Source organism: Vitis riparia, chromosome 13 (assembly GCF_004353265.1).
Source record: "Vitis riparia cultivar Riparia Gloire de Montpellier isolate 1030 chromosome 13, EGFV_Vit.rip_1.0, whole genome shotgun sequence".
In the NCBI taxonomy this organism is placed as follows: domain Eukaryota; kingdom Viridiplantae; phylum Streptophyta; class Magnoliopsida; order Vitales; family Vitaceae; genus Vitis; species Vitis riparia.
Genome location: NC_048443.1, coordinates 6,598,640 through 6,620,167, shown reverse-complemented (window position 1 = coordinate 6,620,167; position 21,528 = coordinate 6,598,640). Strand labels below are relative to the sequence as shown.

The following is a 21,528-nucleotide window of genomic DNA, read 5'->3' as shown; positions in this document are numbered from 1 at the left end:
TCATTTAAATATATATAAAATTTTAATTATATTTGATTTTGTTTAATATTTTGCATAGGTGAGAAAATTACTTTCCTTAAGAACCAAACATAACCTAAAAAGTACAAAATACTCATCCGGCTATGAAGAGTTTCTATCTCTTTGAAAAAAATACCATTCATTAATATTTATTAAAAAAAATAAGAAGTTATATTTATAATTTATAACAAATGAAAGTTGGTTTTCTAAATATGATAAGGAGAATTATGCTTCAAGGCTCATGGGATTGAAAACTGCAAAACAGAGGTTAAACTTTGTATAATTAATGTGAAAAGTTAGAAGAACTTATAAATTTGTTATGAAGGATATTTAGAAAGTTTATGACCCATAAATGCCTAAAATACCCTTAAGAGCCTTTTGAAAAAAAAATCCTCTCTTTTTTTGAGGCTACCAAGCCACCTAGTCACACTTGGCAAACTCTATTTACATTGGTCCTGATTTTGGGGCCATATATCTAACAAATTAGAAAACATAAAAATAAGTTATAATAAAATGGAAACTGGAATCTAAGTTTGAATAAATCAACCTATTAATAAAATAATAAAATCATTTATAAAATATTGTATATAAAGTGTTTTATGTATTAAAAAAAATACCTCTAAATATACCAAATATAAAAAATACTTTTCATTAATATTAAATATTTATTTGTTTTGTACCATTTGTACAGTTAGTACATTTGTCTTATACAGTTAGTGTAACACCTTTGTATGGTAGCTTAAATTTGATACACCTTGTGAATGTCTGCTCATAGATTGGTTAATCATGTTTGCATCGGTTTGATTTAAAAGAAAGGGAAAAGTTGTTGTATAATTTTGTTCCACAATCATTATGAGTGAGGTAGGTATTTGAATGGTCATGTATAAGTTAGATAAAGTGCATAAGATGAGTGCGTATTAACCAGTATGTGTTAGGAATGTCCCTCATCCTTAGGCAAGGGAAATGAGCAAGCCAATTTTTCAAAATCACTTGATATCTTTTCACAAATAGAAGCTTTGTACACCTTTTATTCAGTTAGTATATTTTCCTTGTACACTTAGGGTAGATACCCTGTATAGTTATGTAAATTTCATGCACTTTCTACTTAATGTGTGCCCATAGGTGAGTTAACCATGTTTCCATTGGTTTGGTTCACAAAATGGAGGAAGATGTGAAAATAAAATTTTCCCTCAAACAGCATTAGTAAGATAAGTATTTAAATTATCATGTACGAGTTAAATAAGTGCATGAGATGGGTATGTGATAGAGGAATGTGTGACGTGAGAGTGTTTAGTGCTTGGATGACAAGAAAAACAAATGTTCAAAATGAATTGAAATCTTTCACAAATGGTAGTCTTGTTTACATCTTGTATAATTAGTACATTCATCTTGTAAAATTAGTGTAACACTTTTATACAGTCGTACAAATTTCATCCATATGCATGCATTATGTGTCCACATAAGATGCATGAATCATGTTTCCAATGGTTTAGTTAAGAAAATGATGGAAAACGTAAAAACAAAATTTTTCCCCAAACATCATTAGTGGGGTAAGTATTCGAATTGTCATATATGAGTTAAATAAAGTGTATAAGATGGGTGTATATTGAAGGCATGTGTGACATGAGAGTATGCAGTTCTTTGATGACAAGAAAAAAAAAATTGTTCAAAATCCATTGAAATCCTTTACAAAAAGCAGTCTTGTACACCTCTTGTACAGTTAATGTATTTGTCTTATACAATTAGTATAACACCCTTATACAATTATGTAAATTCCATGCACATTCATAAATTATGTCTACGTGAGTGTGTGAACATGTGTCCAATGGTTTGACATTTAAAAGAATTAAAACAAATAAAACGTTCTTTTATTTTATTTTTGTAATTTTAAAAAAAAAACTTAAGCCATACTATTAAATAACTTTAAAAGGTAAATTATTCAATTCTAATTATGTAGAAACTAAAATCAAAATGGCCTAAAAATTGAGATGTAGAAGTTTATTTAACCATAAAAAATATAAATAAAAAACATGTTAAAAATATAATTTAGCCCAAATTTATTTATTTATTTCATTTTATTTTTTGTTGTGAAGAAAAAAAATTACTTAAGCATAAAAAATATAAATATAAGATATGTTAGAAAATAAAAATTACCCCAAATTATTTATTTTCTTCTTTTTTTTTTTGCTATGAAAAAAAAAAGAATAAAAATTTTATTTAACCATAAAAAATATAAATATAAGATATGTTAGAAATAGAAATTACCACAAATTTATTTAATTATTTTATTTTATTTTTTATAGTAAAGAAGAAAAAATGAATAAAAAGTTTATTTAACCATAAAAAATATAAATCCTTTTTTTTCAGTGAGTAAGAACACGTGAACAATTAGAATTACAAGTGTGAACAATTAGAATTACAATTGTTTGTGCATAAACCAATTTCAAGACTAATTACACAATACACATGTCACTGTTTTTTATATGGACTGATCAGTCTCTCTTTCCTCTTTCATATTGGAGTCTCTAACTCCACTTTAAAAAGGGTATTTTCATCCCTTATTATTGCATATATTTCCCACAATTATGTAAAATATAGCCTCTTTCCACTAATTATCAATCCCATCAGCTCCTAAAGTATAATAATCCCTATTATGATCCCCTTATAAATATTTCAGGCGAGAGAGCCAACAGCTTCTTTGGAGGGAATAGGAGCTGCCATAGAATTAGATTTAGAAAGTGATGTTTTTCAAGTACGAAGAGGTTGGCCAACTTCTCCCAGGTTTTTCCTCTTTCTTCAAGACAAATCATATTTTCAACTTTATCATCTTCGCATCAGATATGACTTGGATATAACTATACTTTAAAAACCAGTCATAACTCAGTTAATATGGGCTAATCAATCCGAATTGTAGCACCCAATGCCAGAAACCTAACCAGAGGAGGCTTACAAAACAGGCCTGAAATACCTGAATACCAAGGAAAAATCTGAACAAGTCAAAAATAAAAATAACAGCAAATGACTTGCAAATCTTTCAAGTTTCACTTGGTATTATGCTGATATCATTATACTGAATGATGCCAATCCATAGCTTTCAGTCCTTAAACTGGGCTAGTCAAAAATGGAAAAAATCCCTGTAATTTGTGATGACTTCACTCAACAGGATGATAACTCATTTAACATGGGCCTGGCTTGAAAGCCCAATCCCAAAATAGGCCTGAAATACCTAAATACAAAGGCAGAAACTGAAACAGAAATTGGTATAAGAAGTCAAAACAAATAACACACACACACACAAAGGAAATGTAAGACTCGCATCCCAGGTTCAATGCAAGCAACTCTACTAGTCGAAATGCATAGGAAAAACAAAGGGTCTCACTATCAACATATTATTTAAGATAATTAAGCATGTCTGAGAGCAGCATGTAAGTTACTACCCATTCCTCACATTCCCAATTTGTTTCCTCTCCTGTCAATCAAGTCAGTTTCAGAGTTGGCTGGACCTCCCCTTCTCTCTAAAATGACTAGTAGATGCATTTTGGCAGACACACTACTATTTATATGTACCAGAAATACCACCAAGCAGCTTTCTCAGGTATATTTGCTTCCACTAAGTGACAACCCACATTTTTTTTCTTTTTTCTTCTTTTCTTATAGAAGGTAACAAAGCTTAGTTTGCAATCTTAAGGACAGAGAAATCTTCTCTCCCATACATATGTCAAGGAGAAGCCCATTCAAAGTAATGGCAGCGGGCACCTCTAGCTGCAGTCCAGTTCCCACACCCAAAGAAGAAGCTCCCTTGCTTTGGCCCAGGCTTCCTCACCATCCCTTTGCTGCTTTTCACCCCACAGTAGCAATATGGGTGATACTGGAATAGGGGAATGGTTGGTTCCCTTAGTTTCTGAGGGTGATATTCAGGAAAAGACGAGAGCTCCGGGGATTGTTTCCAGGACTCTGGGTGGTCAGTAGCTTGCCACATCAGTGAGTTTGTAATGGAGAATTTGAAGCCTCTGTGCATGAGAAAAGCAAGGAGGCGGGCAGTGTTTTTGGCATCATCCAGACCACAGTGGGCACGACCCTGCCAGGCCAGGCCAGCCATCTCAACTGCCTCTTTTAGATTGCACCACACACCACCAAACATCTCACGGAAAGGAACTTTCAAATTGATCCATCTGGCCAAAGAAGTTCAACAAAGACGATTTTAATTTGCTATGTTATCTAATTTTATGTATTATTCTGTATACATCTAAAAATACCTGCAACCAGATGATGCAGATAGTTCAATTTAAAAAGTTTCCTTTATTTTGAATAACTTACCGGTTAAAATAAGGAGGCTTTCGAATCTTCTTGAATCGGCACTCAGATTCCAACATTACCCGACAATCCCAGTTAGACCATGTCACAACAGCAAAGTTGGTGTTCTTTATCCCCTTCTTCTCAAGCCACTTATCATGCCGAAGTAGAGCTTCGCTTAGGGTTACACCTCTGTCCACCTGGAATATAATAATACAGTAAGAATAAAGTTGAAAATTGACCAAGAAATGTTATAAGTGGAAAATGAAAATGATATATAGCTAGCCATTCCAATTTTGCTTTACTTCACCAACTGTTGTATCTACTCTATTTAGAGTTTTCACTCTCTACTAACATCATGATATTTTCATCACTATTTCAAGCCAGGTTCTTTTTGTTGTCCCCTTTTTCCTTTCAGAATCTTCAAGTTCTGCCGTATTCCTAAATCTTGTATTGTAATATTCTGAAACAACTGAATTCTACTAGTTTAATCTAATATTATATCATTCTGATATGGCTTAACTCTGCTTTTTTCCCCCTAGGTTCCCTTCCTTTTAAGTTGTAGCACTACAATCAGAAAATTTAGGGTTAGGTTCTGATTGTATTTTCACCCTTCTTTTACTTGCTTTGCTGATTAAGGCTTCATTGAGTTGGGTTGAGTTTCGTCGGTAGGTCAGGTTGACTGCGCTGAACCATTGTTGAGCAATAGATGGGTCAAATCCAGATTAAAGAAGACAGCTGTTTTAGTATGAAAACTGAATCCAGATCAGATTGAATCAACTGCAAGCCCCAAATTCTCAACTCTTCACTATCTTTATAAATATTACATCTATTAAACAAGGATCATCCCCTCTTCATCAACGTATCTACGGTTAATATCTTCTCCCAAATTGCTTCCCAAGTAAAAAAAAGAGTTTTAAGAGGAGCACATGATCCCCATATCTCTTTAGCTGGAAATAATAAATTGTTCTCAGCCCTTAGAGAATTATAATTTAAAAGGGGTTGCACCCCTTTCAAATAATAATCTATACATTAGCAAAAAAAAAAAACACCAACTATCAAGTTAACAATAGGACATCCAGATTATACACTAGCCTCTAGACCCTTGACCTAAAAATTTCCCCTGATTGCTTTTTCTCCAGACAAAATAAAGCAAAAATAGACACTTCCCACATGATCTACCCCCTGGCATACTAAGCAAAACATTCCTACCTTCCATAGTCCTAGAAAAGCATTAGGCAAAACACAAACAATCCAAACCTAAGATAGTCCATGTGGTAACCATGGCATAAGCCAACCAACTATAACTAGGATCCTGTTTAGCCACCAAATCCCCCTCATAAGATCTTGTTGCTCCATAAATGTCCTCAATCATGTCAACGCGTTCATTAATGAATCCCACCCTTTCATAACCATCAAAATCCCTCTCAATGCCTATGGAGTACCATACATGAAGAGGCCATGGAAGCATTTGATACATGAGAGAGACAGAGAGAGACAGATGCTTCAAACACATGACATACATGTTGGGCCAGGGTTTTGGCAAGCATAAGCACAGCACGCATGCACATACATTGGGGTTTCCATAGCAGAGAGGAAACATATAAATACATGGCGGGCTAGGGTTTTGGCTAGCCCAACTAAGGTTTGGGTTTCCAAACCTTCATACCAGAGAGGAAACACATAATGTACATGACAAGATAAGGATATGGCTAGTAAGCACAAAGTGCAAGCGAGCAAGCGAGCGAGAGAGAGAGAGAGACTAAGATTTCCAAATCAAAGAGAAAGAAATGAGTCTACAATTACTATTTACCCACCAATAATGCAAAGCATAGTAGCTTCAAACATGCCATCATATCCGTTTTCATTGTCATTGTGGCAACGACCTCCTACATGTTTGGTGTTTCCTGAGAGTTTTACCTGAGAGGTGAATTTAGTAGCTAGTTGCACAGTAGTTCTATGGAGAAGAGCAGGAGGAAAGCATCCAGAGTGGTCATGCTGTGTTTAAATTGGAGCCTATGGTACGAACAAAATAATAGTATTTTTACAGTGCAGAAGTGTCAGAACTGGGGTTGAAGAGTTGTTTCCTCAAGTCTCTTTATTTGGTTGAATGATTGTTTGAGGATTGGAACCACTTCTTCAGATTTTTTATTCACTTGCAGGTGTCCTTTGTCTTTGCTTCGGGGTTGCACAGTATTTTTCTCTTGGTTGGTTTTCCTTTGTATACATCCCGTTATCAAAGCCCCTTTCATTCTTTTAGCACTTCTAATACTACACATACTCTGTATGCCCATCAAAAATAAAGTAACATATAATGCAATGCAGTACTAATATTTGTATGCTGATAAGCAGTATGCAAGTGAGCCTCGTGACCTTCACACATTAGTCTGTTTCGTTTCATTAAAATAATTATTCTGATAACAATTTTAGATTGCAAAATGAAAATTACTAACAGAATAGATCCTGACAAACCTGAATTTGCTGGATACCAGTCAGATCCTTGCAGAAATCACTCAAGATCTGATTGCATGTCGGCCGCACATATGTTTGAAAACACGCTTCGAGTTGGCCAGTCACGCTACTCACTATGACAGATGGGAACTCAATTATCTCTTGAGGGTGAGGGTTCTTTCCCTTATCACATGTAGCCTCAAAGTCAATGACCACAAAATACTGGAAATCTTGAAGCATGAACTCATAGGGGTAACCTTGAGAGAAAGCATGGAATGGGGCATACAGAAATTGATTGTCCACAGGAAAAGGATAATATTGGCTCTCAAAAGCATTCAATTGGCACTGCTGCACCTTTTGAGAGTCAGGATAGAAGGTTGGCCATGAACCAAAATCATTCTGATAAATAGGCTTGTTGTGAAACTCATTTGAAGGTTTGAGAGACTCACTGCTTAAAGAACGTTCTCGTTCTACAATATCCCCACCTGCATGAACACTGGTTTCATCTTTTAGCTCAGAGAAACCTTCGATTGGATTCCCTTTACATGGTAGTTTGTAAGGGAATCTCTTGCTCTGGAGGCACTTTACAGATGCCTCACAGTTCCTTTGCATGGTTTCTGCAATCAAAAGCACAAGTCTTCAATAAACCACCATATTATAATAGAATATATGTATCAAACCAAGATTAACCATAAAACACAAGTCAAGTTATCAAACCAAGGACTCCAATAGTAGTATTTCCTGCTGGCACCCCCAGATAGGGATATGAGAATATAATAGCCTTATTGGGTTTGAACCCTGAGGGGTAGCTCAGTTGGTCCGGCCTTGGGTTTGCCCCCCAATGGTCACCAGTTCGAGTCCCCTCAGGACCACTGGAGGCTTACCCGGTTGTTAACTTTAAGGCCCCGTGGAATTAGTCGAGGTGCGCGTAAGCTAGCTCGGACATCCACGGTTATCAAAAAAAAAAAAATAGCCTTATTGGGTTTGAATTCGGAGAAGCCAAAAGATCTTTTTTAACCTCAACAAGAGTTTTATATGCCTATTTAGCTAATCTTACGGTCTAAAAAAGACCTTAATATGGCAGCCAGAAAATTGTTGCTTCTTGTAGAAACTCTATTTTGACTTATGCAAAAAGTTCTTTCATGTTTAATAAAATTATTACACTACTAATACAATCCTTTTAAAATTATTACTTTGACTTCAGCTTTAAATTCCAGATAAAGCCAGAAAAAAGAAACCATCCCAAACAAGACCAATATATATCCAAAAAACCTCAAGTAACAATAAAGAGAAAACTCATACCAACTAAAAGAACAAGGAGGGAAAAGAAACAATGGCAAGAGGGCATGTTGATAAATAAGAGGTTGGCATGTGAAATATGGTGCCTAAAAGTGACCAGTATGCTAGATAAACATGGTAGAAATAATGGAACTCGATTCAAGTGTATCGAGATCCATAGAGTGGAGTTTGACATTAAACATATCCTAGATTACAGAAAAGACTATCAGAATCCATCAATTATATTCAACCTGACAAAACATTACCCCCACTATCAGGGTATGACCACAAAAATCTTATTCCACTATTCCCTCCATTCAGGGCTAAATATTTTGTTCCATCAATGAAAAAGGCTCTTTTCAATACCCAAGTTTTTTGGCCCTTTCCCCTTTTCAAATGGTGTTTCAAAGAGCTACATTGAACCAGAGTTTTAAAAGGCTTTTGAGGCTTAAGAAGTTTACTTCAACATGAGGCTCAAAGAAAATGATTCAAGGCATGATCTTGAGGCCTAACAACAGCCACAAAGCTACCAGTAAAAGTTTAAGGCTCTTATTAGACACACTCCTCAGACCTTGAGACTAGCCTTACGTTAGTACTCTCCACCTTAACAACCAAATATAACCTCTGTTGAGACCTTGAAGATGGAATTTCTTTTCCTTCTTTCCACTTTCTTTATTTATGGACTAGAAATTCCTAAACTTTTTAAATGATTTCTCTCAGGTTTAGATTGATAGACATACATCATCAAAGAAAGCATATCAGAAATAAGTTTCATATTTTAAATTCTTTGTGAACTAAGCGAATTTTAAATGCTTAGTTTCTCTAATAATTTAAAGGGGTCTTTTTTTATTTCTTTCTTATACTACATCTTTGTTTTAGTTTATAAATTTAATATAGAATAGTACCCACACCTTACAGGTTGGGTTCAGTTCACTAACAGGTATGATCCTTCACCTCTACTTTTTTATGCTTAGTTTTGATTTCACATAAGTAAAAAAAAAAAAAAAGAATATATACTTTAAAAAAATTGCATAATGACTACAGAAGTTCAATGTAGACTTCTCCTAGGACAAGAAATAGAGCAGATCTGACCCTATGAGTTGTACTTTCCTAAGCTTAGATCTTTATATTGGAATTCAAATACAATAAAAATCAGGTATATACAATTGATAAGGTAAGGAAGGGCTCTATCTCTCTAATTGATTTTGTAGATTGGGTGGGTTCTTGGTGAGGGAGGGAGTGGTTGTTTTTGGCGGTCTTCTCCTTTTAGGGTTGTGTCTATTGGTATCCTTTGTATACGTCATGTATACTTTGATGTATAGCTTCCTTGTTTGATATTTTTTAAAATTTACTTTTTTACTTATCAAAAAAAAAATGATATGGTAAGTTTGTGAGTATTATATTATATTTTCCATAACCATGTTGCATTCGCTGAAGAAGTGGCCTGGAAAAGAATATACATATCCTAATAAGTTATCTCTCTATGGAAAGAGCCAAAAGCACAAAAAGGCTGAGAAGGTCAAACATTAACTCGGGAAGGCATAGCTCTCTTCCTCCAAAGGTTCCTCTTCTTTCTTTTAGTAGACCTCCAAATCAAACGAAGAGGAGCTATACTCCAACCTATTTATCCCGTCTCATAAACCATCCATGCCGCCCTTTTAGTACAACTCTAGAATTGTCTGCACCATAGCCAAAAGCACTGCCACCAGAAGGAAAAGAAAAGACCACTCCAAAGCCAATTTGTAATGAATTAGAAGATAATTTACTTCTTCACATATAAGCCCCGCTATGGAGATATTTTTTTTATCAATAAGCAAAAAATTGTATTGCAAAGAGGTGTTAAAATAGCAACCCACAGCATTACAATATAGAGAAACCCACCCCCTTACAAAAGGCCCCAAACAACAAGGAAAAAACAAAAAACCTTCTCCCTTATCGCAAACACACCCAATCTATAAAATCTATTAAGGTTGAAGGATCATCTTTTATCCACAATTTGGTTTCCGACCAAAGTAAATACACAAAAGAAGTTTTCAGCCTTTGAATGGACAGCACGCAATCCTCAAAAGCAATTGTATTCCTAGCCTTCCAAATAACCCAAAACAAGCATAACGGTCCCACTTGCCACGCCACCTTTCTCTTTTTACCCACAAAAGAGCCCTTCCAACCTAAAAGGGTTTCCTTTACCGAAAAACGAAAAACCCAAGATACTCCAAAAAAACAAGGAGATATTTCAACTCATAAACAATACCTAGAAACTTGTACGACAAAAAAATCCAAGAAAGAAGGGGGAAAAAAACACCTTGGTTCAAAACAAACCGCAATATATCTCCCTCCAAGAAAATCCAACCTCTTCCATTCCTTCCAAAGAATCATTAAATGGGAATAGATGGTACATCTTGCAAGGCTTAATGAGAGTTCATAAGAAACTGAAAGGATTCAGGAATTGGATGATGTTATGAATTTCATGGAGTAGCTTTATAGAAAAATTTGTATTAGCACTGACAGAGGTGTCAACAGACGGTTGTAGTCAATGCTAGAAATGAGGGGTATAATAAAGAAAAGTTGGATGATTAAGAAATGATATGGCTTTTAACAAGCGCAGCTAAAAAAAGGGACGTTGAAATGGATGAATAGGAAGTGGGGATGCAAATCAGCGCATGCTGAGTCAAGATTTACTTAAACTCAATTGGAATTAATCTCAACTAATTGAGGGAAAGTATTGCTAAAAGGTTTACTTACCAAGACCACATGACAACTGATATTTTTACCAATTAAGTTGATTTAATCACATGACCACAAAAAGGAAAAAAAAATATTAAGACTAGAACAAATATCTACTCTAGGATAAGTTGAACAACATTCCAAGATAAAGCTGATCCACACTCAATTTAGGATTTAAATACTTAGGCCAAATTCAGACCAACCCAAACTACAGGCATCCCTCATCCACCTATGAATATCACACCAACTTGGTTCAGGCCATTCGAACTCTCACAGGAAAGACAATAAAGCATAGAGAAATAATTGCACTATGAAAAACTAACAGGTAGCACCAATAGGTGATCAAATGTGATGTCAATTGAGATGTCCAATCATGGGCGGCAAGCAAAATATGGCTCAAGTTGAAGGTGGTATGAAAATAAAAGAAATGCCAAAAAAAAGGTGGACTAACAAAAATAAGCCAGAAATTAATTATCTACATTAGATGTAAAATACTGCTTGGATCAAGCAAAATGACAAAATGGCAGAACAGAAAAACAAGAGTTTTTTTTTCCCCTTTTTTATATAGAGAAGTAGAACAGCAAAACAAGATTACATATACCACCTAAAATACTTGGATAAGGCAAGGTTATATTGTACATGAGCTTAAAGCATAATAAGGTTTTGCAACGCACTACAATTTTTGTTTGTTATTTACAAAGATATGAACCTCTTGACAAAACTAAATATTTAAACCTAGAACATTTTGATCTGATCCTAAAAGCCACAGACCATTTTGGCGAATGAACAAAAGTATCTTTGGATTCAATAGACTCACATAACCATGTGTCTTGATGGCAACTTACACTACATCTTTATGGTGAATGAAGAAAAGTATCTTTGGATATGTTCCAGTTCAATAGACTCACATAACCATGTCAGTCTTGATGGCAACTTACACCACATCTTGATGTCATCCCCGCTTATAGAACTTTGTTAATCTTTTACAAGTTTATACAACATGTCTTATCACTGGTATAAGTATCTCTAGTCCTTTCCCATATAAAAAAATAAAAAAATAAAAAAGATCGAAATCAATCCCTTTTTCCCTTTGTTTTTCTCTTTTTTCTTTTTCTTAAGACACGGGACGTAACGTAGGCCAAGGTGATAGGGTGATAGAAATGAAGGAAAACTAGGCTCAAATACCCGATGATCAAAACTCATGCCCTCATATATGAAATGCAACATGTATAGTGAACCCCATGAGCCATGGACCTGAGGATGCCTAACGTGAATATGATGTCGATAAGGAGACAAATGAAACAAAATGAACAGATAGTGATATGTGTAATGATGATGCGAAGTGAGTATCGAACCCGAGATGGGTCGCTGTAAGGAGAGAATAAGATGTGAAGGGAATGAGATGAATCACAAGCAATGATAAAAACGACAGCGAAACAATGAATATGTGAAGAAAGGTGGTGATCGACTCAGATCAAACATGAAGTGAAGTCACATCAATAATGAATGTAATGATGGAAATGACAATGACTCAGAATCCTTAGGAGAAGGTCACTCATCTCTCTCACAAATAGATATGACAAAGCAATACAAATAACATGGGATCTCAGAGAGCTCACATACGAACTCCCAATAACGAACATACTCGATAAAAATGACCCCCAAACATCAATATACATACTCAATTATCGAGAACACTATGCACATACACACATGTGCTTATTATTTTTCTTTTCTTCTCTTTCTCCTTTTTTTTTTTCTATATTATTATTTTTTTTTTCCTTTTTTTTTTTTTTTTTTTTTTTACATATATACAAATACACATACCCTGAACATGAACAAATGAACCCCAAGGGTGATGTCGATAACGGGTGGACACCAACCCAAGTGCTAAGGCAACCCAAAACTCTCTATAACGAGATGACCTTCTCAAACTAAGGATCTCTAAACCAATGTCCGTAAGATAGATGGTGGAAATGATGTGACTATCCTTCATGTGATGAACTGAGGAGGCTCACCACTCAGAGTGGAGAGAATATGAAACAAACCAGTAGTAGATAGGATAAGGAAGAAGAGATGAGGAACATAACCAACGAGATGAGATGAAAATGCAGGGGTGCAGTGATAAGAAAAGATAATGAGAAAAACGTGCCCCTAGGTCCAAGGCTCATGAAACTCCCAAACAATGCATGCATACATTAAAGGGCCCCTGTCCCGGTGTGAAAATGTGAGCAAGGCGATAAGAAAGAAAGGCTATAATACGCATGTGAGGCTCAATGGGCTAGCAACGGACTATGTATCACAAAGGAATAACAAGGTAATGGCTAACCGAAAGGATGGCCACCCATCCTGCGACCATGGTCTCAAACATAGTACCTCTTTAGCTGATCCACATTGGTTGGCTCTGAGAATCGATTTCCGTCTAAATCCATCAGTCATGCAGCGCCCTCTGGGGTCAACTCCCTGATGAAATAAGGTCCGCTCCAGTTGGGTCTGAACTTCCCTCTAGGATCTCTAATCAATCCTCTGATGAACCTCAAGACTAAGTCACCTCTCTATAATGGTCAATCAACAATCTCTACTATCTACCCCTACCAGCGGGAGATGAAGGAAGAAATGAACTCATCTGATCTCTGTCTGAAACCCTCAAGCTCTCTCCTCGACACATCTACGATAGTACTAAATGAAAACTGTCACAGAAACTCCTAAGCTAGGTCATCCCATGTCCTGTGTCACGAGAACTCCAAAGATGTGAACTAATACTGGGTTGCGCCACTCAGAGATAAAAGAAACGTGATGATCATCTATGACTCGTCTAACCCATGGACCCTCATCACAGTACTGTAGAGTCGAAGATGAATACATGGACAACCAACGCCCGTGTACCTCTCAATGTCAAGCATCCTGAACTTGGCTGGTAGACTGGCTACTAGTATACTATCAAGATCATCCCAAGCCGATGAACTGTCAGATACTCTCAACTGCCAGATACGCTACTCAATACGATCCATACATGAATGAGTATCCTCAAGGACTATCTACTCTGCTGACTATCTATCTCCTGCCTGAGACTAGCCAAGGCCTCCTAAATAGAAGCCATGGCAGCCGTGAACTGATCAACTGTGACAATCCGCTGATCCATGTCTGATCTCTCGGAAAAGCGAACTAATATCCCCTCTACTCTGACCCAAGATGACAAATCCACACTGAGAATGAAAAACTGATCCTGAAGAGCATGAAGCATAAGATACCTGAATAGAGTCCATGGCGTCTGTAAACTAGCCAACTATGACAACCCGCCGATCCATGTCTGATCTCTCGGAAAAGCGAACTAATATCCCCTCTACTCTGACCCAAGATGACAAATCCACACTGAGAATGAAAAACCAATCCTAAAGAGCATGAAGCATAAGATACCTGAATAGAATCCATGACGTCTATGAACTAGCCAACTGTGATAGTCTGCTGATCTATGCTTGACCTCTCGAAAAACCGAACTAAGCTCCCCTGTACTCTAACCCAAGATGGTAAATCCACACTGAGAATGAAGAACCAATCCTGAAGAGCATGAAGCACGAGATATGGTAGGCACAGGGAAAACATGGAAGAAATGCTAGTTTGAATTGGAATGAGCAGGGCATCAAAAACGAAGACGGACCGTCTGACCGTACCCAAACTCGTACTGATCTCGGTGCACTCTCACTAGAGACTAAAAAAAGGGAATACTGAATCCCTACTATGATCAAAGAGGCTCTGAAAGCCCTCAGATGCACCCATGCGTAGGGAGGGAGTCCTAATGGAAGGATCTACGGCTCAACCTACACGGTCAAGGTGGCTCTAAAAGGATAAAGGGTGGACTTTAAAGGATTCCTAGCAGAAGCGATCATACCCTCCGGCGGTACGCAACCCTCTGCACGCCTCAAAAAGAGACGGGGTGCTTCCATGCAAGGTGGTCATCACCTCCACACATGCACTACCTCGACATCCCAGGGGGTTTCCTATGGTGAAACCTCTCAAACTCTCAACGCTCGATGGTCAACTAAAGTGCACAGTGAATGGTGTGGGTGCATCCGAAAACCCTAAGAATCTAGAGCAGAAGAGGAAACACACTGGTCGCACGACTATCCATGAAACCTAGCTCGGGGCTATACAGGTCTTCAATGATCGGACTCCAATCGACATCAAAGTGTCGCTCTCCTCCAGAATGCTCCCGTGCATCGATATAGCCCGTCGCTAGACCCTACTCCTAATCTCTGGCTCGGTCAGAGAACAAGCACACAGAAGGTCTCACACTTGCAAAAGTGAGAACCGAAATGAAGGAAATGACCGAGACCAAGAGATTTGGAGGTAGGGGGATAGAAGTGCGGTCCACATAGACAAGCAGCATGCAATCAAGCAGAAGAAGGGCAGTCATGCGACATGCAGTCAGGCATAGTACAAGATATATCACTCGTGCACACATACAAGCTATGACAATCGGATGGATAGTGATACAAAGACAACACACTCAAGGATGATCAAAATAGTATACAAGTCAGAGAATCAACATGTAACGCTGAGTGATATACAATGGTGAGTGTATGCATGTGAAGTGATCAGAACAATCATGCCAAAATCAGAATCAATACGCTAAGCAATGCAATAAGATCAATCATCAATAATCCAGCATGTCAAAATCTCAAATGAATACGACATCTAAGCATGCATCAAGAAATCCTCAATGTACAATCAAGAGATGAGCATCCACTGATCGTCCAACCAAATGCCACGTTTGCTTCACTCTAAGTTCAAGCTTGACCCTCTAAAAAAAATCCCCAGCGGAGTCGCCATTTTGTGGACCCCGCATTTCGGCTCATGCGTTTCCCACTCGATGGCAAGCTCAATTTTAATTTGAACATGATTTTATTTATTAAAATAATGACTTGGAGTCGCCACTTATTTTTGTTTTATTTTTGAAAGGGTAAACAAAATAAGAAAGAAAACCCTAAGTGCGACTCCTTATTTTGGAAAATGTGATCTACGAAAAACCGGATCGGGCGCGGGGGTCAGGTTACTTATCGGGAAGGTACGGTATAGACCGTAGCACCCCTTTAAGTCCCTAAAGTCGGGTCTCTACTAATAAAATGAAGCAATCATGGCAATTGATGAAGAAATCAATGAATACTCAGAGTGATCATGCACACATAAGAATCGAGTCACGCATAGACAACGATTAGAGGGAAAATGGGTACATACCTGGGCAACGAGCCACCATGCGCTATCAATAGAGAGGGTTAGTACACCATATAGAGCACAAAACATATCACATGCATCACTAAGCAGGGATTAAAATTGTTCGAAGGAAAACTGGATTTTTGAAATTCATTTGAGAATCGGAATCTTAAAGATTATTTGAAAATGGGATTCTTAGGGATTAAATGTAAGAACGAGAACTTTTAGAAATTAAATTTGAAAGAAAATTGGGATTTTGAAGAATTATTTGAAAGTTCGGGATTTTTAAGAAAAAATTAAGTTACAAAAATTGGGATTATGGGAGTTAAATTTCGAAAAGGATCAGAGTCGTAAGTTATTTGAGACGTAGAAATTATGAAAATTGATGTATAAAAATTGAAAATCTTAGAAATCATTCGAAGGCAGAGTTTATAGAAATAATGGATAAGATGATTATGATAATGATAATAATAAGTAACGGGACAAATACGGGAATTGGAGCATGGGAAATTGAAAATTAGGTTCAGAGATAGGACACTTGGAATTTTAGATAGTTAAATTTAGAAATCGGAATTTTGAAGAATTAGACTTTAATGATTGAGATTTTTTTAAGAGAAATAAATGGGTAAATATGGAATAACGTTATTAGTTAATCAAAACGATATTCGGACGGATGAACAGTGAATAGTGGGATTTTGAAAATTAAGTTTGGAAGTTGGATCTTTGGACAAATGGACTCTAATTATTGGGATTTTTAGAAGAAAGAAACAAGTAAACATGGAATTTATAACAATGATAACAAAGATGATATTTGAATGAGTAAAAGTGAATGGCAGAATTTTTGAGTCTCAAGATTAAATTTGGAAGTCCGGTTTTGAAGAATTGAATTTTAATGATTGAAATAAATAAATAAAGAAGTATGGAACAATGATACTAATTAGCAAAAATAATGTTTAAACAAGTAAAAAAAGGAATAGTGGAATTTTTCTAATTAAGAATTTGAATTAGGGCGTTGGGTTTTTAAAGGATATGACTTTGAATAAATAGGTAGGTATGAGATTATAATACTAATTAACGATAATAGTGTTTAGGCAAACAAAGATGGATAGTAGAATTTTTGGGATTGAAGTTTTAATTAAGGCATGGGGTTTTCGGAAGATTGGACTTTGAATAGACATAGAATAATGATACTAATTGATGAGGACAAAATTTAGGCGAACTGTAGAATTTTTAGGTTTTGAGAATTTGAGTTAAGACGAGACTTTTGAAGATCTAGGTTTTAAATAAATGGACGAATATGAGATAATAATCCTAATTGATGAAAATAAGATTTAAACGAATTACTAAGGAACTAAATTAAGACAGAGGATTTTTGAAGGAGTAGATTTTGAATAACTAAATGAACCTGGGATAATAATTCGATTTATGAAAATATGATTTAAACAAGTATTTGAAGAATTAAATTAAAAACATGAGATTTTTGAAGGATTAGGCTAGATAAATAAATGAATGTATAGGATGATAATTCCAATTGATGAACATAAGGTTTAAACGAGTATTTGAAGAATTAAATTACTAAATAAATATGGGATGATGATTCTAATTGACGAAAACAAGGATTAAACGAATTATTGAAAAATTAAGTTAAGGCACGGGATTTTCGAAGGATTAGACTTTTAAATAAATAGGTAAATAGGGGAGGATAATTCTAATGGAAATAAGATTTAAGCGAATTGTGGGATTTTTAGAATCGAAAAATTAAGTTAGGGAGTTAGATCTTTGAGGGCTTAGACTTTAAACAAGTAAATGAATATAGGATGTTAAGTCAAATCAAAGAAAATAACATTTAGACAAATAGTAAAATTTTAGGATTGAAAATTAAATTATGACATTGGAACTCTTTAAAGGATTGAATTTTGGATAAATAAACTAATACAGGATGATAATACTAATTAACTAAAATGATCATTTAAAACGGGATAAAAAGAATGGTGAAATTTTTAGGAGTTTGAAAATTAAGCTAGGACATTGGATTTCGGAAGGGTTGGATTTTAAATTAGTATATAAATATGGGATACTAACTCTAATGGGTGATAATGAGATTTGAACTAATTATTGAAGAATTAAATTAAGACACATGATTTCTTTGAAAGCTTCAGACTTTAAATAGCTAGACATATATGGTGATAATTCTTAATTGATAAAAATGGGATTTGAACTAATTATTGAAAAATTAAATTAAGACATAGGATTTCCTTGAAAGATTTAGATTTTAAATAGCTAGATAAGTATATGATAATAGTCCTAATTGATGAAAATGAGATTTAAACTAATTATTGAAAAATTAAATTAAGATATAGGGTTTTTGAAGGATTAGAATTTAAATAACTAAATAAACATGAGATAATAATTTGATTTATGAAAATATGATTTAAACAAGTATTTGAAGAATTAAATGAAAGCATGAGATTTTTGAAGGATTGGTTATGAATAAAATGGGTGAATATAAGATAATAATTCTAGTTGATAAATATGAGATTTAAAAGAGTATTTGAAGAATTAAATTAAAACATGTGAACTTGATTTTCTTGGACTTTGAATAAATAACAAATATGGGAATAATAATTCGAATTATGAAAATATGATTTGAGCAAATGTTTTGAAGTATTAAATTAAACCTAGGATTTTTGAGGGGTTGGCATGGATCCTATCATCTACACGAACTGGGCCCGGGCTCCAACTCAAGCCCAAGTCCAATGTCTTCATTGGGCAAGCCTAATACAACTCCATCACCAACTTGGGCCTAGCATCCTGAACCAAGCCCAAGTCCAATGATGCAATGGGCAAGCCTAAGGTAATTAAAGCCTTCACAAACTTGGGCTTCTCTTTTGGGCCCAAACCATTAAATCCCAAATCCATACTCATCCTCTCTTTGGGTCTTTCAGCCACGTGACCTTCTTCCTCACCTCAGGGAGACTATGACGGAGAAAATGGAGGTGAGAAAGGCGTCGCCGGAGGTCCTAGAAGTTTGCCCAGGCTGCCGAAGCTCCGCGCCGCCTCGCCGCCGCCTCGCGCGTGTGCGCTGCCACTACCCGCACCGCCACGGATCTCTTCACGTTGTCTCTGGTGATCGGTGCTGCACGTGGCCCTATCGTCGGCTGCCCCTCCTGGTGCTGATCCCGTCGCTTAGACACGCGAAGGCCACTACTGGGCTGGTGAGATGGGATTTCATACCCATTGATAACTTAGAGAGAGGATCCACAGAGAGGAAGATATAGAAGGAGTGAAATGGAGAGGTGCTTTAGAGAAATGAAAAGGTGGTGATAGAGAGAGGAAAGGTGACGACATGCATGGGACTTTGTTTGCATGGGAATTCAAGAATGTGTGAGAGATGGGCATGAAGATGAGTGGGGGGTGCTATTGACAGCATAGACGGCTGGCGGTGATGGAGAGTGACCTTGATGGAGAGGTTGGGAAAAGGTTGGGGAGATGGGTTTGATGGAGGCTCGGGTGTGGGCAAGGTCGAGTCCAGTGTTATCAGGTGGGACAATGACATCAATATGAGCAACTAGTCCAGCACGGGTAAGAGCTCCAACCTTGTATTTGGCCACCTCTTCGTCGATCTCCTTCAAATCACCCTTTGTGAAGATCAGACCCACATTACCCACGAGAAGAGGAATGAGATTGAGGAAAGCCGTGTTTCCAGTCTTCTCAGCACGAAGCCTGATGGAGTGCTTCATCATGGCAAAAACAAAGAAGCAAAGAAAATAGGAAGGAACACAGAGCCTGGAACGTTTTACAAGCATGCCAAACCCCTTTTACTATCTCATTCCTGAATCTAACATGTAGAGGATGCTTGCTAGGTGACACATTAAAATATAACAAATTCTTTAAAGGTCAAACTGATAATCACCAAAAACACAGCAGCTCCACAAGTAGGGTTAAGCTCATGGAGAACAAAAACAAGGAGAAATTCAAATATGAGGGAGCCTCGAAAAAGCTATAAATGGTGATACCGGAAAATACCTGTCCTCCCTTTGCGGCCACCGGGCTCCTTTTTCCCCAAGATCCCCCCCGTGCACTTATGTCTCAGTCTCCTCTTTTTGTTCCTCTGTTGGTGTCTTCTTCAGCAAGCCAACCCTCCATTTCCTGTTCATCACATCAGCAAGCATGGGTCTCTGACCACCCGCACGGCTGGCGTCTCTGCCCCTCTATGCAGCTCATCTCCTCTGTCGGGAAGGGGTCCCCCCACTTGCCTAGGGTGCTGCCAACTGCCAGTGATAAGGAGGCACTCTTCCAATGTTATTATATAAAAAAAAAACCTAAAGTCCCCGGCTCTTGAAAGGGGGTCTACACCTATATTTAGTCATCTTCTCTTAGAAATTGAAAGAAAAGATTTCTAGATCATTATCAATACATATTATCTCAAATCATAAAATTGTCAAGTATTTAATGTAAAAAGAATATACAATTATATAATACATTATACATAGGAATGGCAACGGGGCGGGTTCGGGATGGGTCGCCCTCATCCCAACCCCGCCCTATTTATTAAAAACAATTCTCATCCCCATCCCATTTAAAAAATTAAATGAGGTGGGATAGGTATGGGAAATTCTAATACCCGCCCCACCCCGCCCATTTAGCTTTTTTTTTTTTTTTTTTTAATTATTTAAATTTTTTTTAATTACATTAAAATAAATATATTTTATAAATAATAAAATTATTATATTTTTTATAACTTATTTTATTAAAAATTTTATTATTATCTATAAATTAAAAATAGTAAAATTAAATTTTAAATTAAATTAATTTTAAAATTTAAATTTAATTTAATTTTATATGTAAACGGTGCGGGGCAGGGCGGGATGGGGCAATACCCGAACCCGCCCCGAGTTTAAAAAAAATCTCATACCCATCCCAAAGCTGTTTATTAAATTTAAACCCCGTCCCATTAGGGGCGGGGCGAGGTGGGTACCCGAAAAAACCCGCCCCGTTGCCATCCCTAATTATACATATCAATGTTAATGAAAAAAAGTTGCTTCTAACACTAATACTTTTATTATAATATTCAAATATGCCACAAATAGACTATATTCATAATATAATTATACTAACATTACCACATACCATGACATGACTAATTTAGAAATCTAAAAAGACTAACGGTTATGGGTTATTGTGTTCCATTTCTTAGCATGCCTTATGTCATAAACCACTCTTAAAGGATAAATGATAAATTTGAATTCGCAAGGCCATATGTTTTATTTATTTTAATAAAAGTTATTTCAATGCATTGAGTGAATAATATTAGTGCACTTATGATGAGTTAATACTAATATCAATGGGGTATAAAAAGGTGTCTTTTAACTCTAATACTTATTATAAAAGTTTAGTTAAATTATGCACCAAATTACAACACAAATATATTAATATTACAATATATTACAATACGATCTAATTTAGAAATTTGTGAACATTTTTTTACAAAACTGAGAATTGTGATTTATCATGTTATATTTTCAATTATACATATATTATAAACCAACCTTA

The 21,528-nt window shown here is 36.1% G+C and overlaps 1 protein-coding gene across 1 annotated transcript; it reads right to left on the bottom strand.

The window, feature by feature from the left end:
- Positions 1-3,375: 3,375 nt before the first annotated feature.
- On the bottom strand, positions 3,376-14,196 carry LOC117928225. The gene is made up of 6 exons (XM_034848142.1): positions 14,182-14,196; positions 13,862-13,990; positions 13,651-13,745; positions 6,784-7,399; positions 4,336-4,511; positions 3,376-4,190 (listed from the first exon to the last, which is right to left on the bottom strand). Exons 1-6 carry the CDS (start codon positions 14,194-14,196, stop codon positions 3,737-3,739), a joined length of 1,485 nt encoding a protein of 494 aa, XP_034704033.1. The 3' UTR covers positions 3,376-3,736.
- Between the last annotated feature and the right edge of the window lie 7,332 nt (positions 14,197-21,528).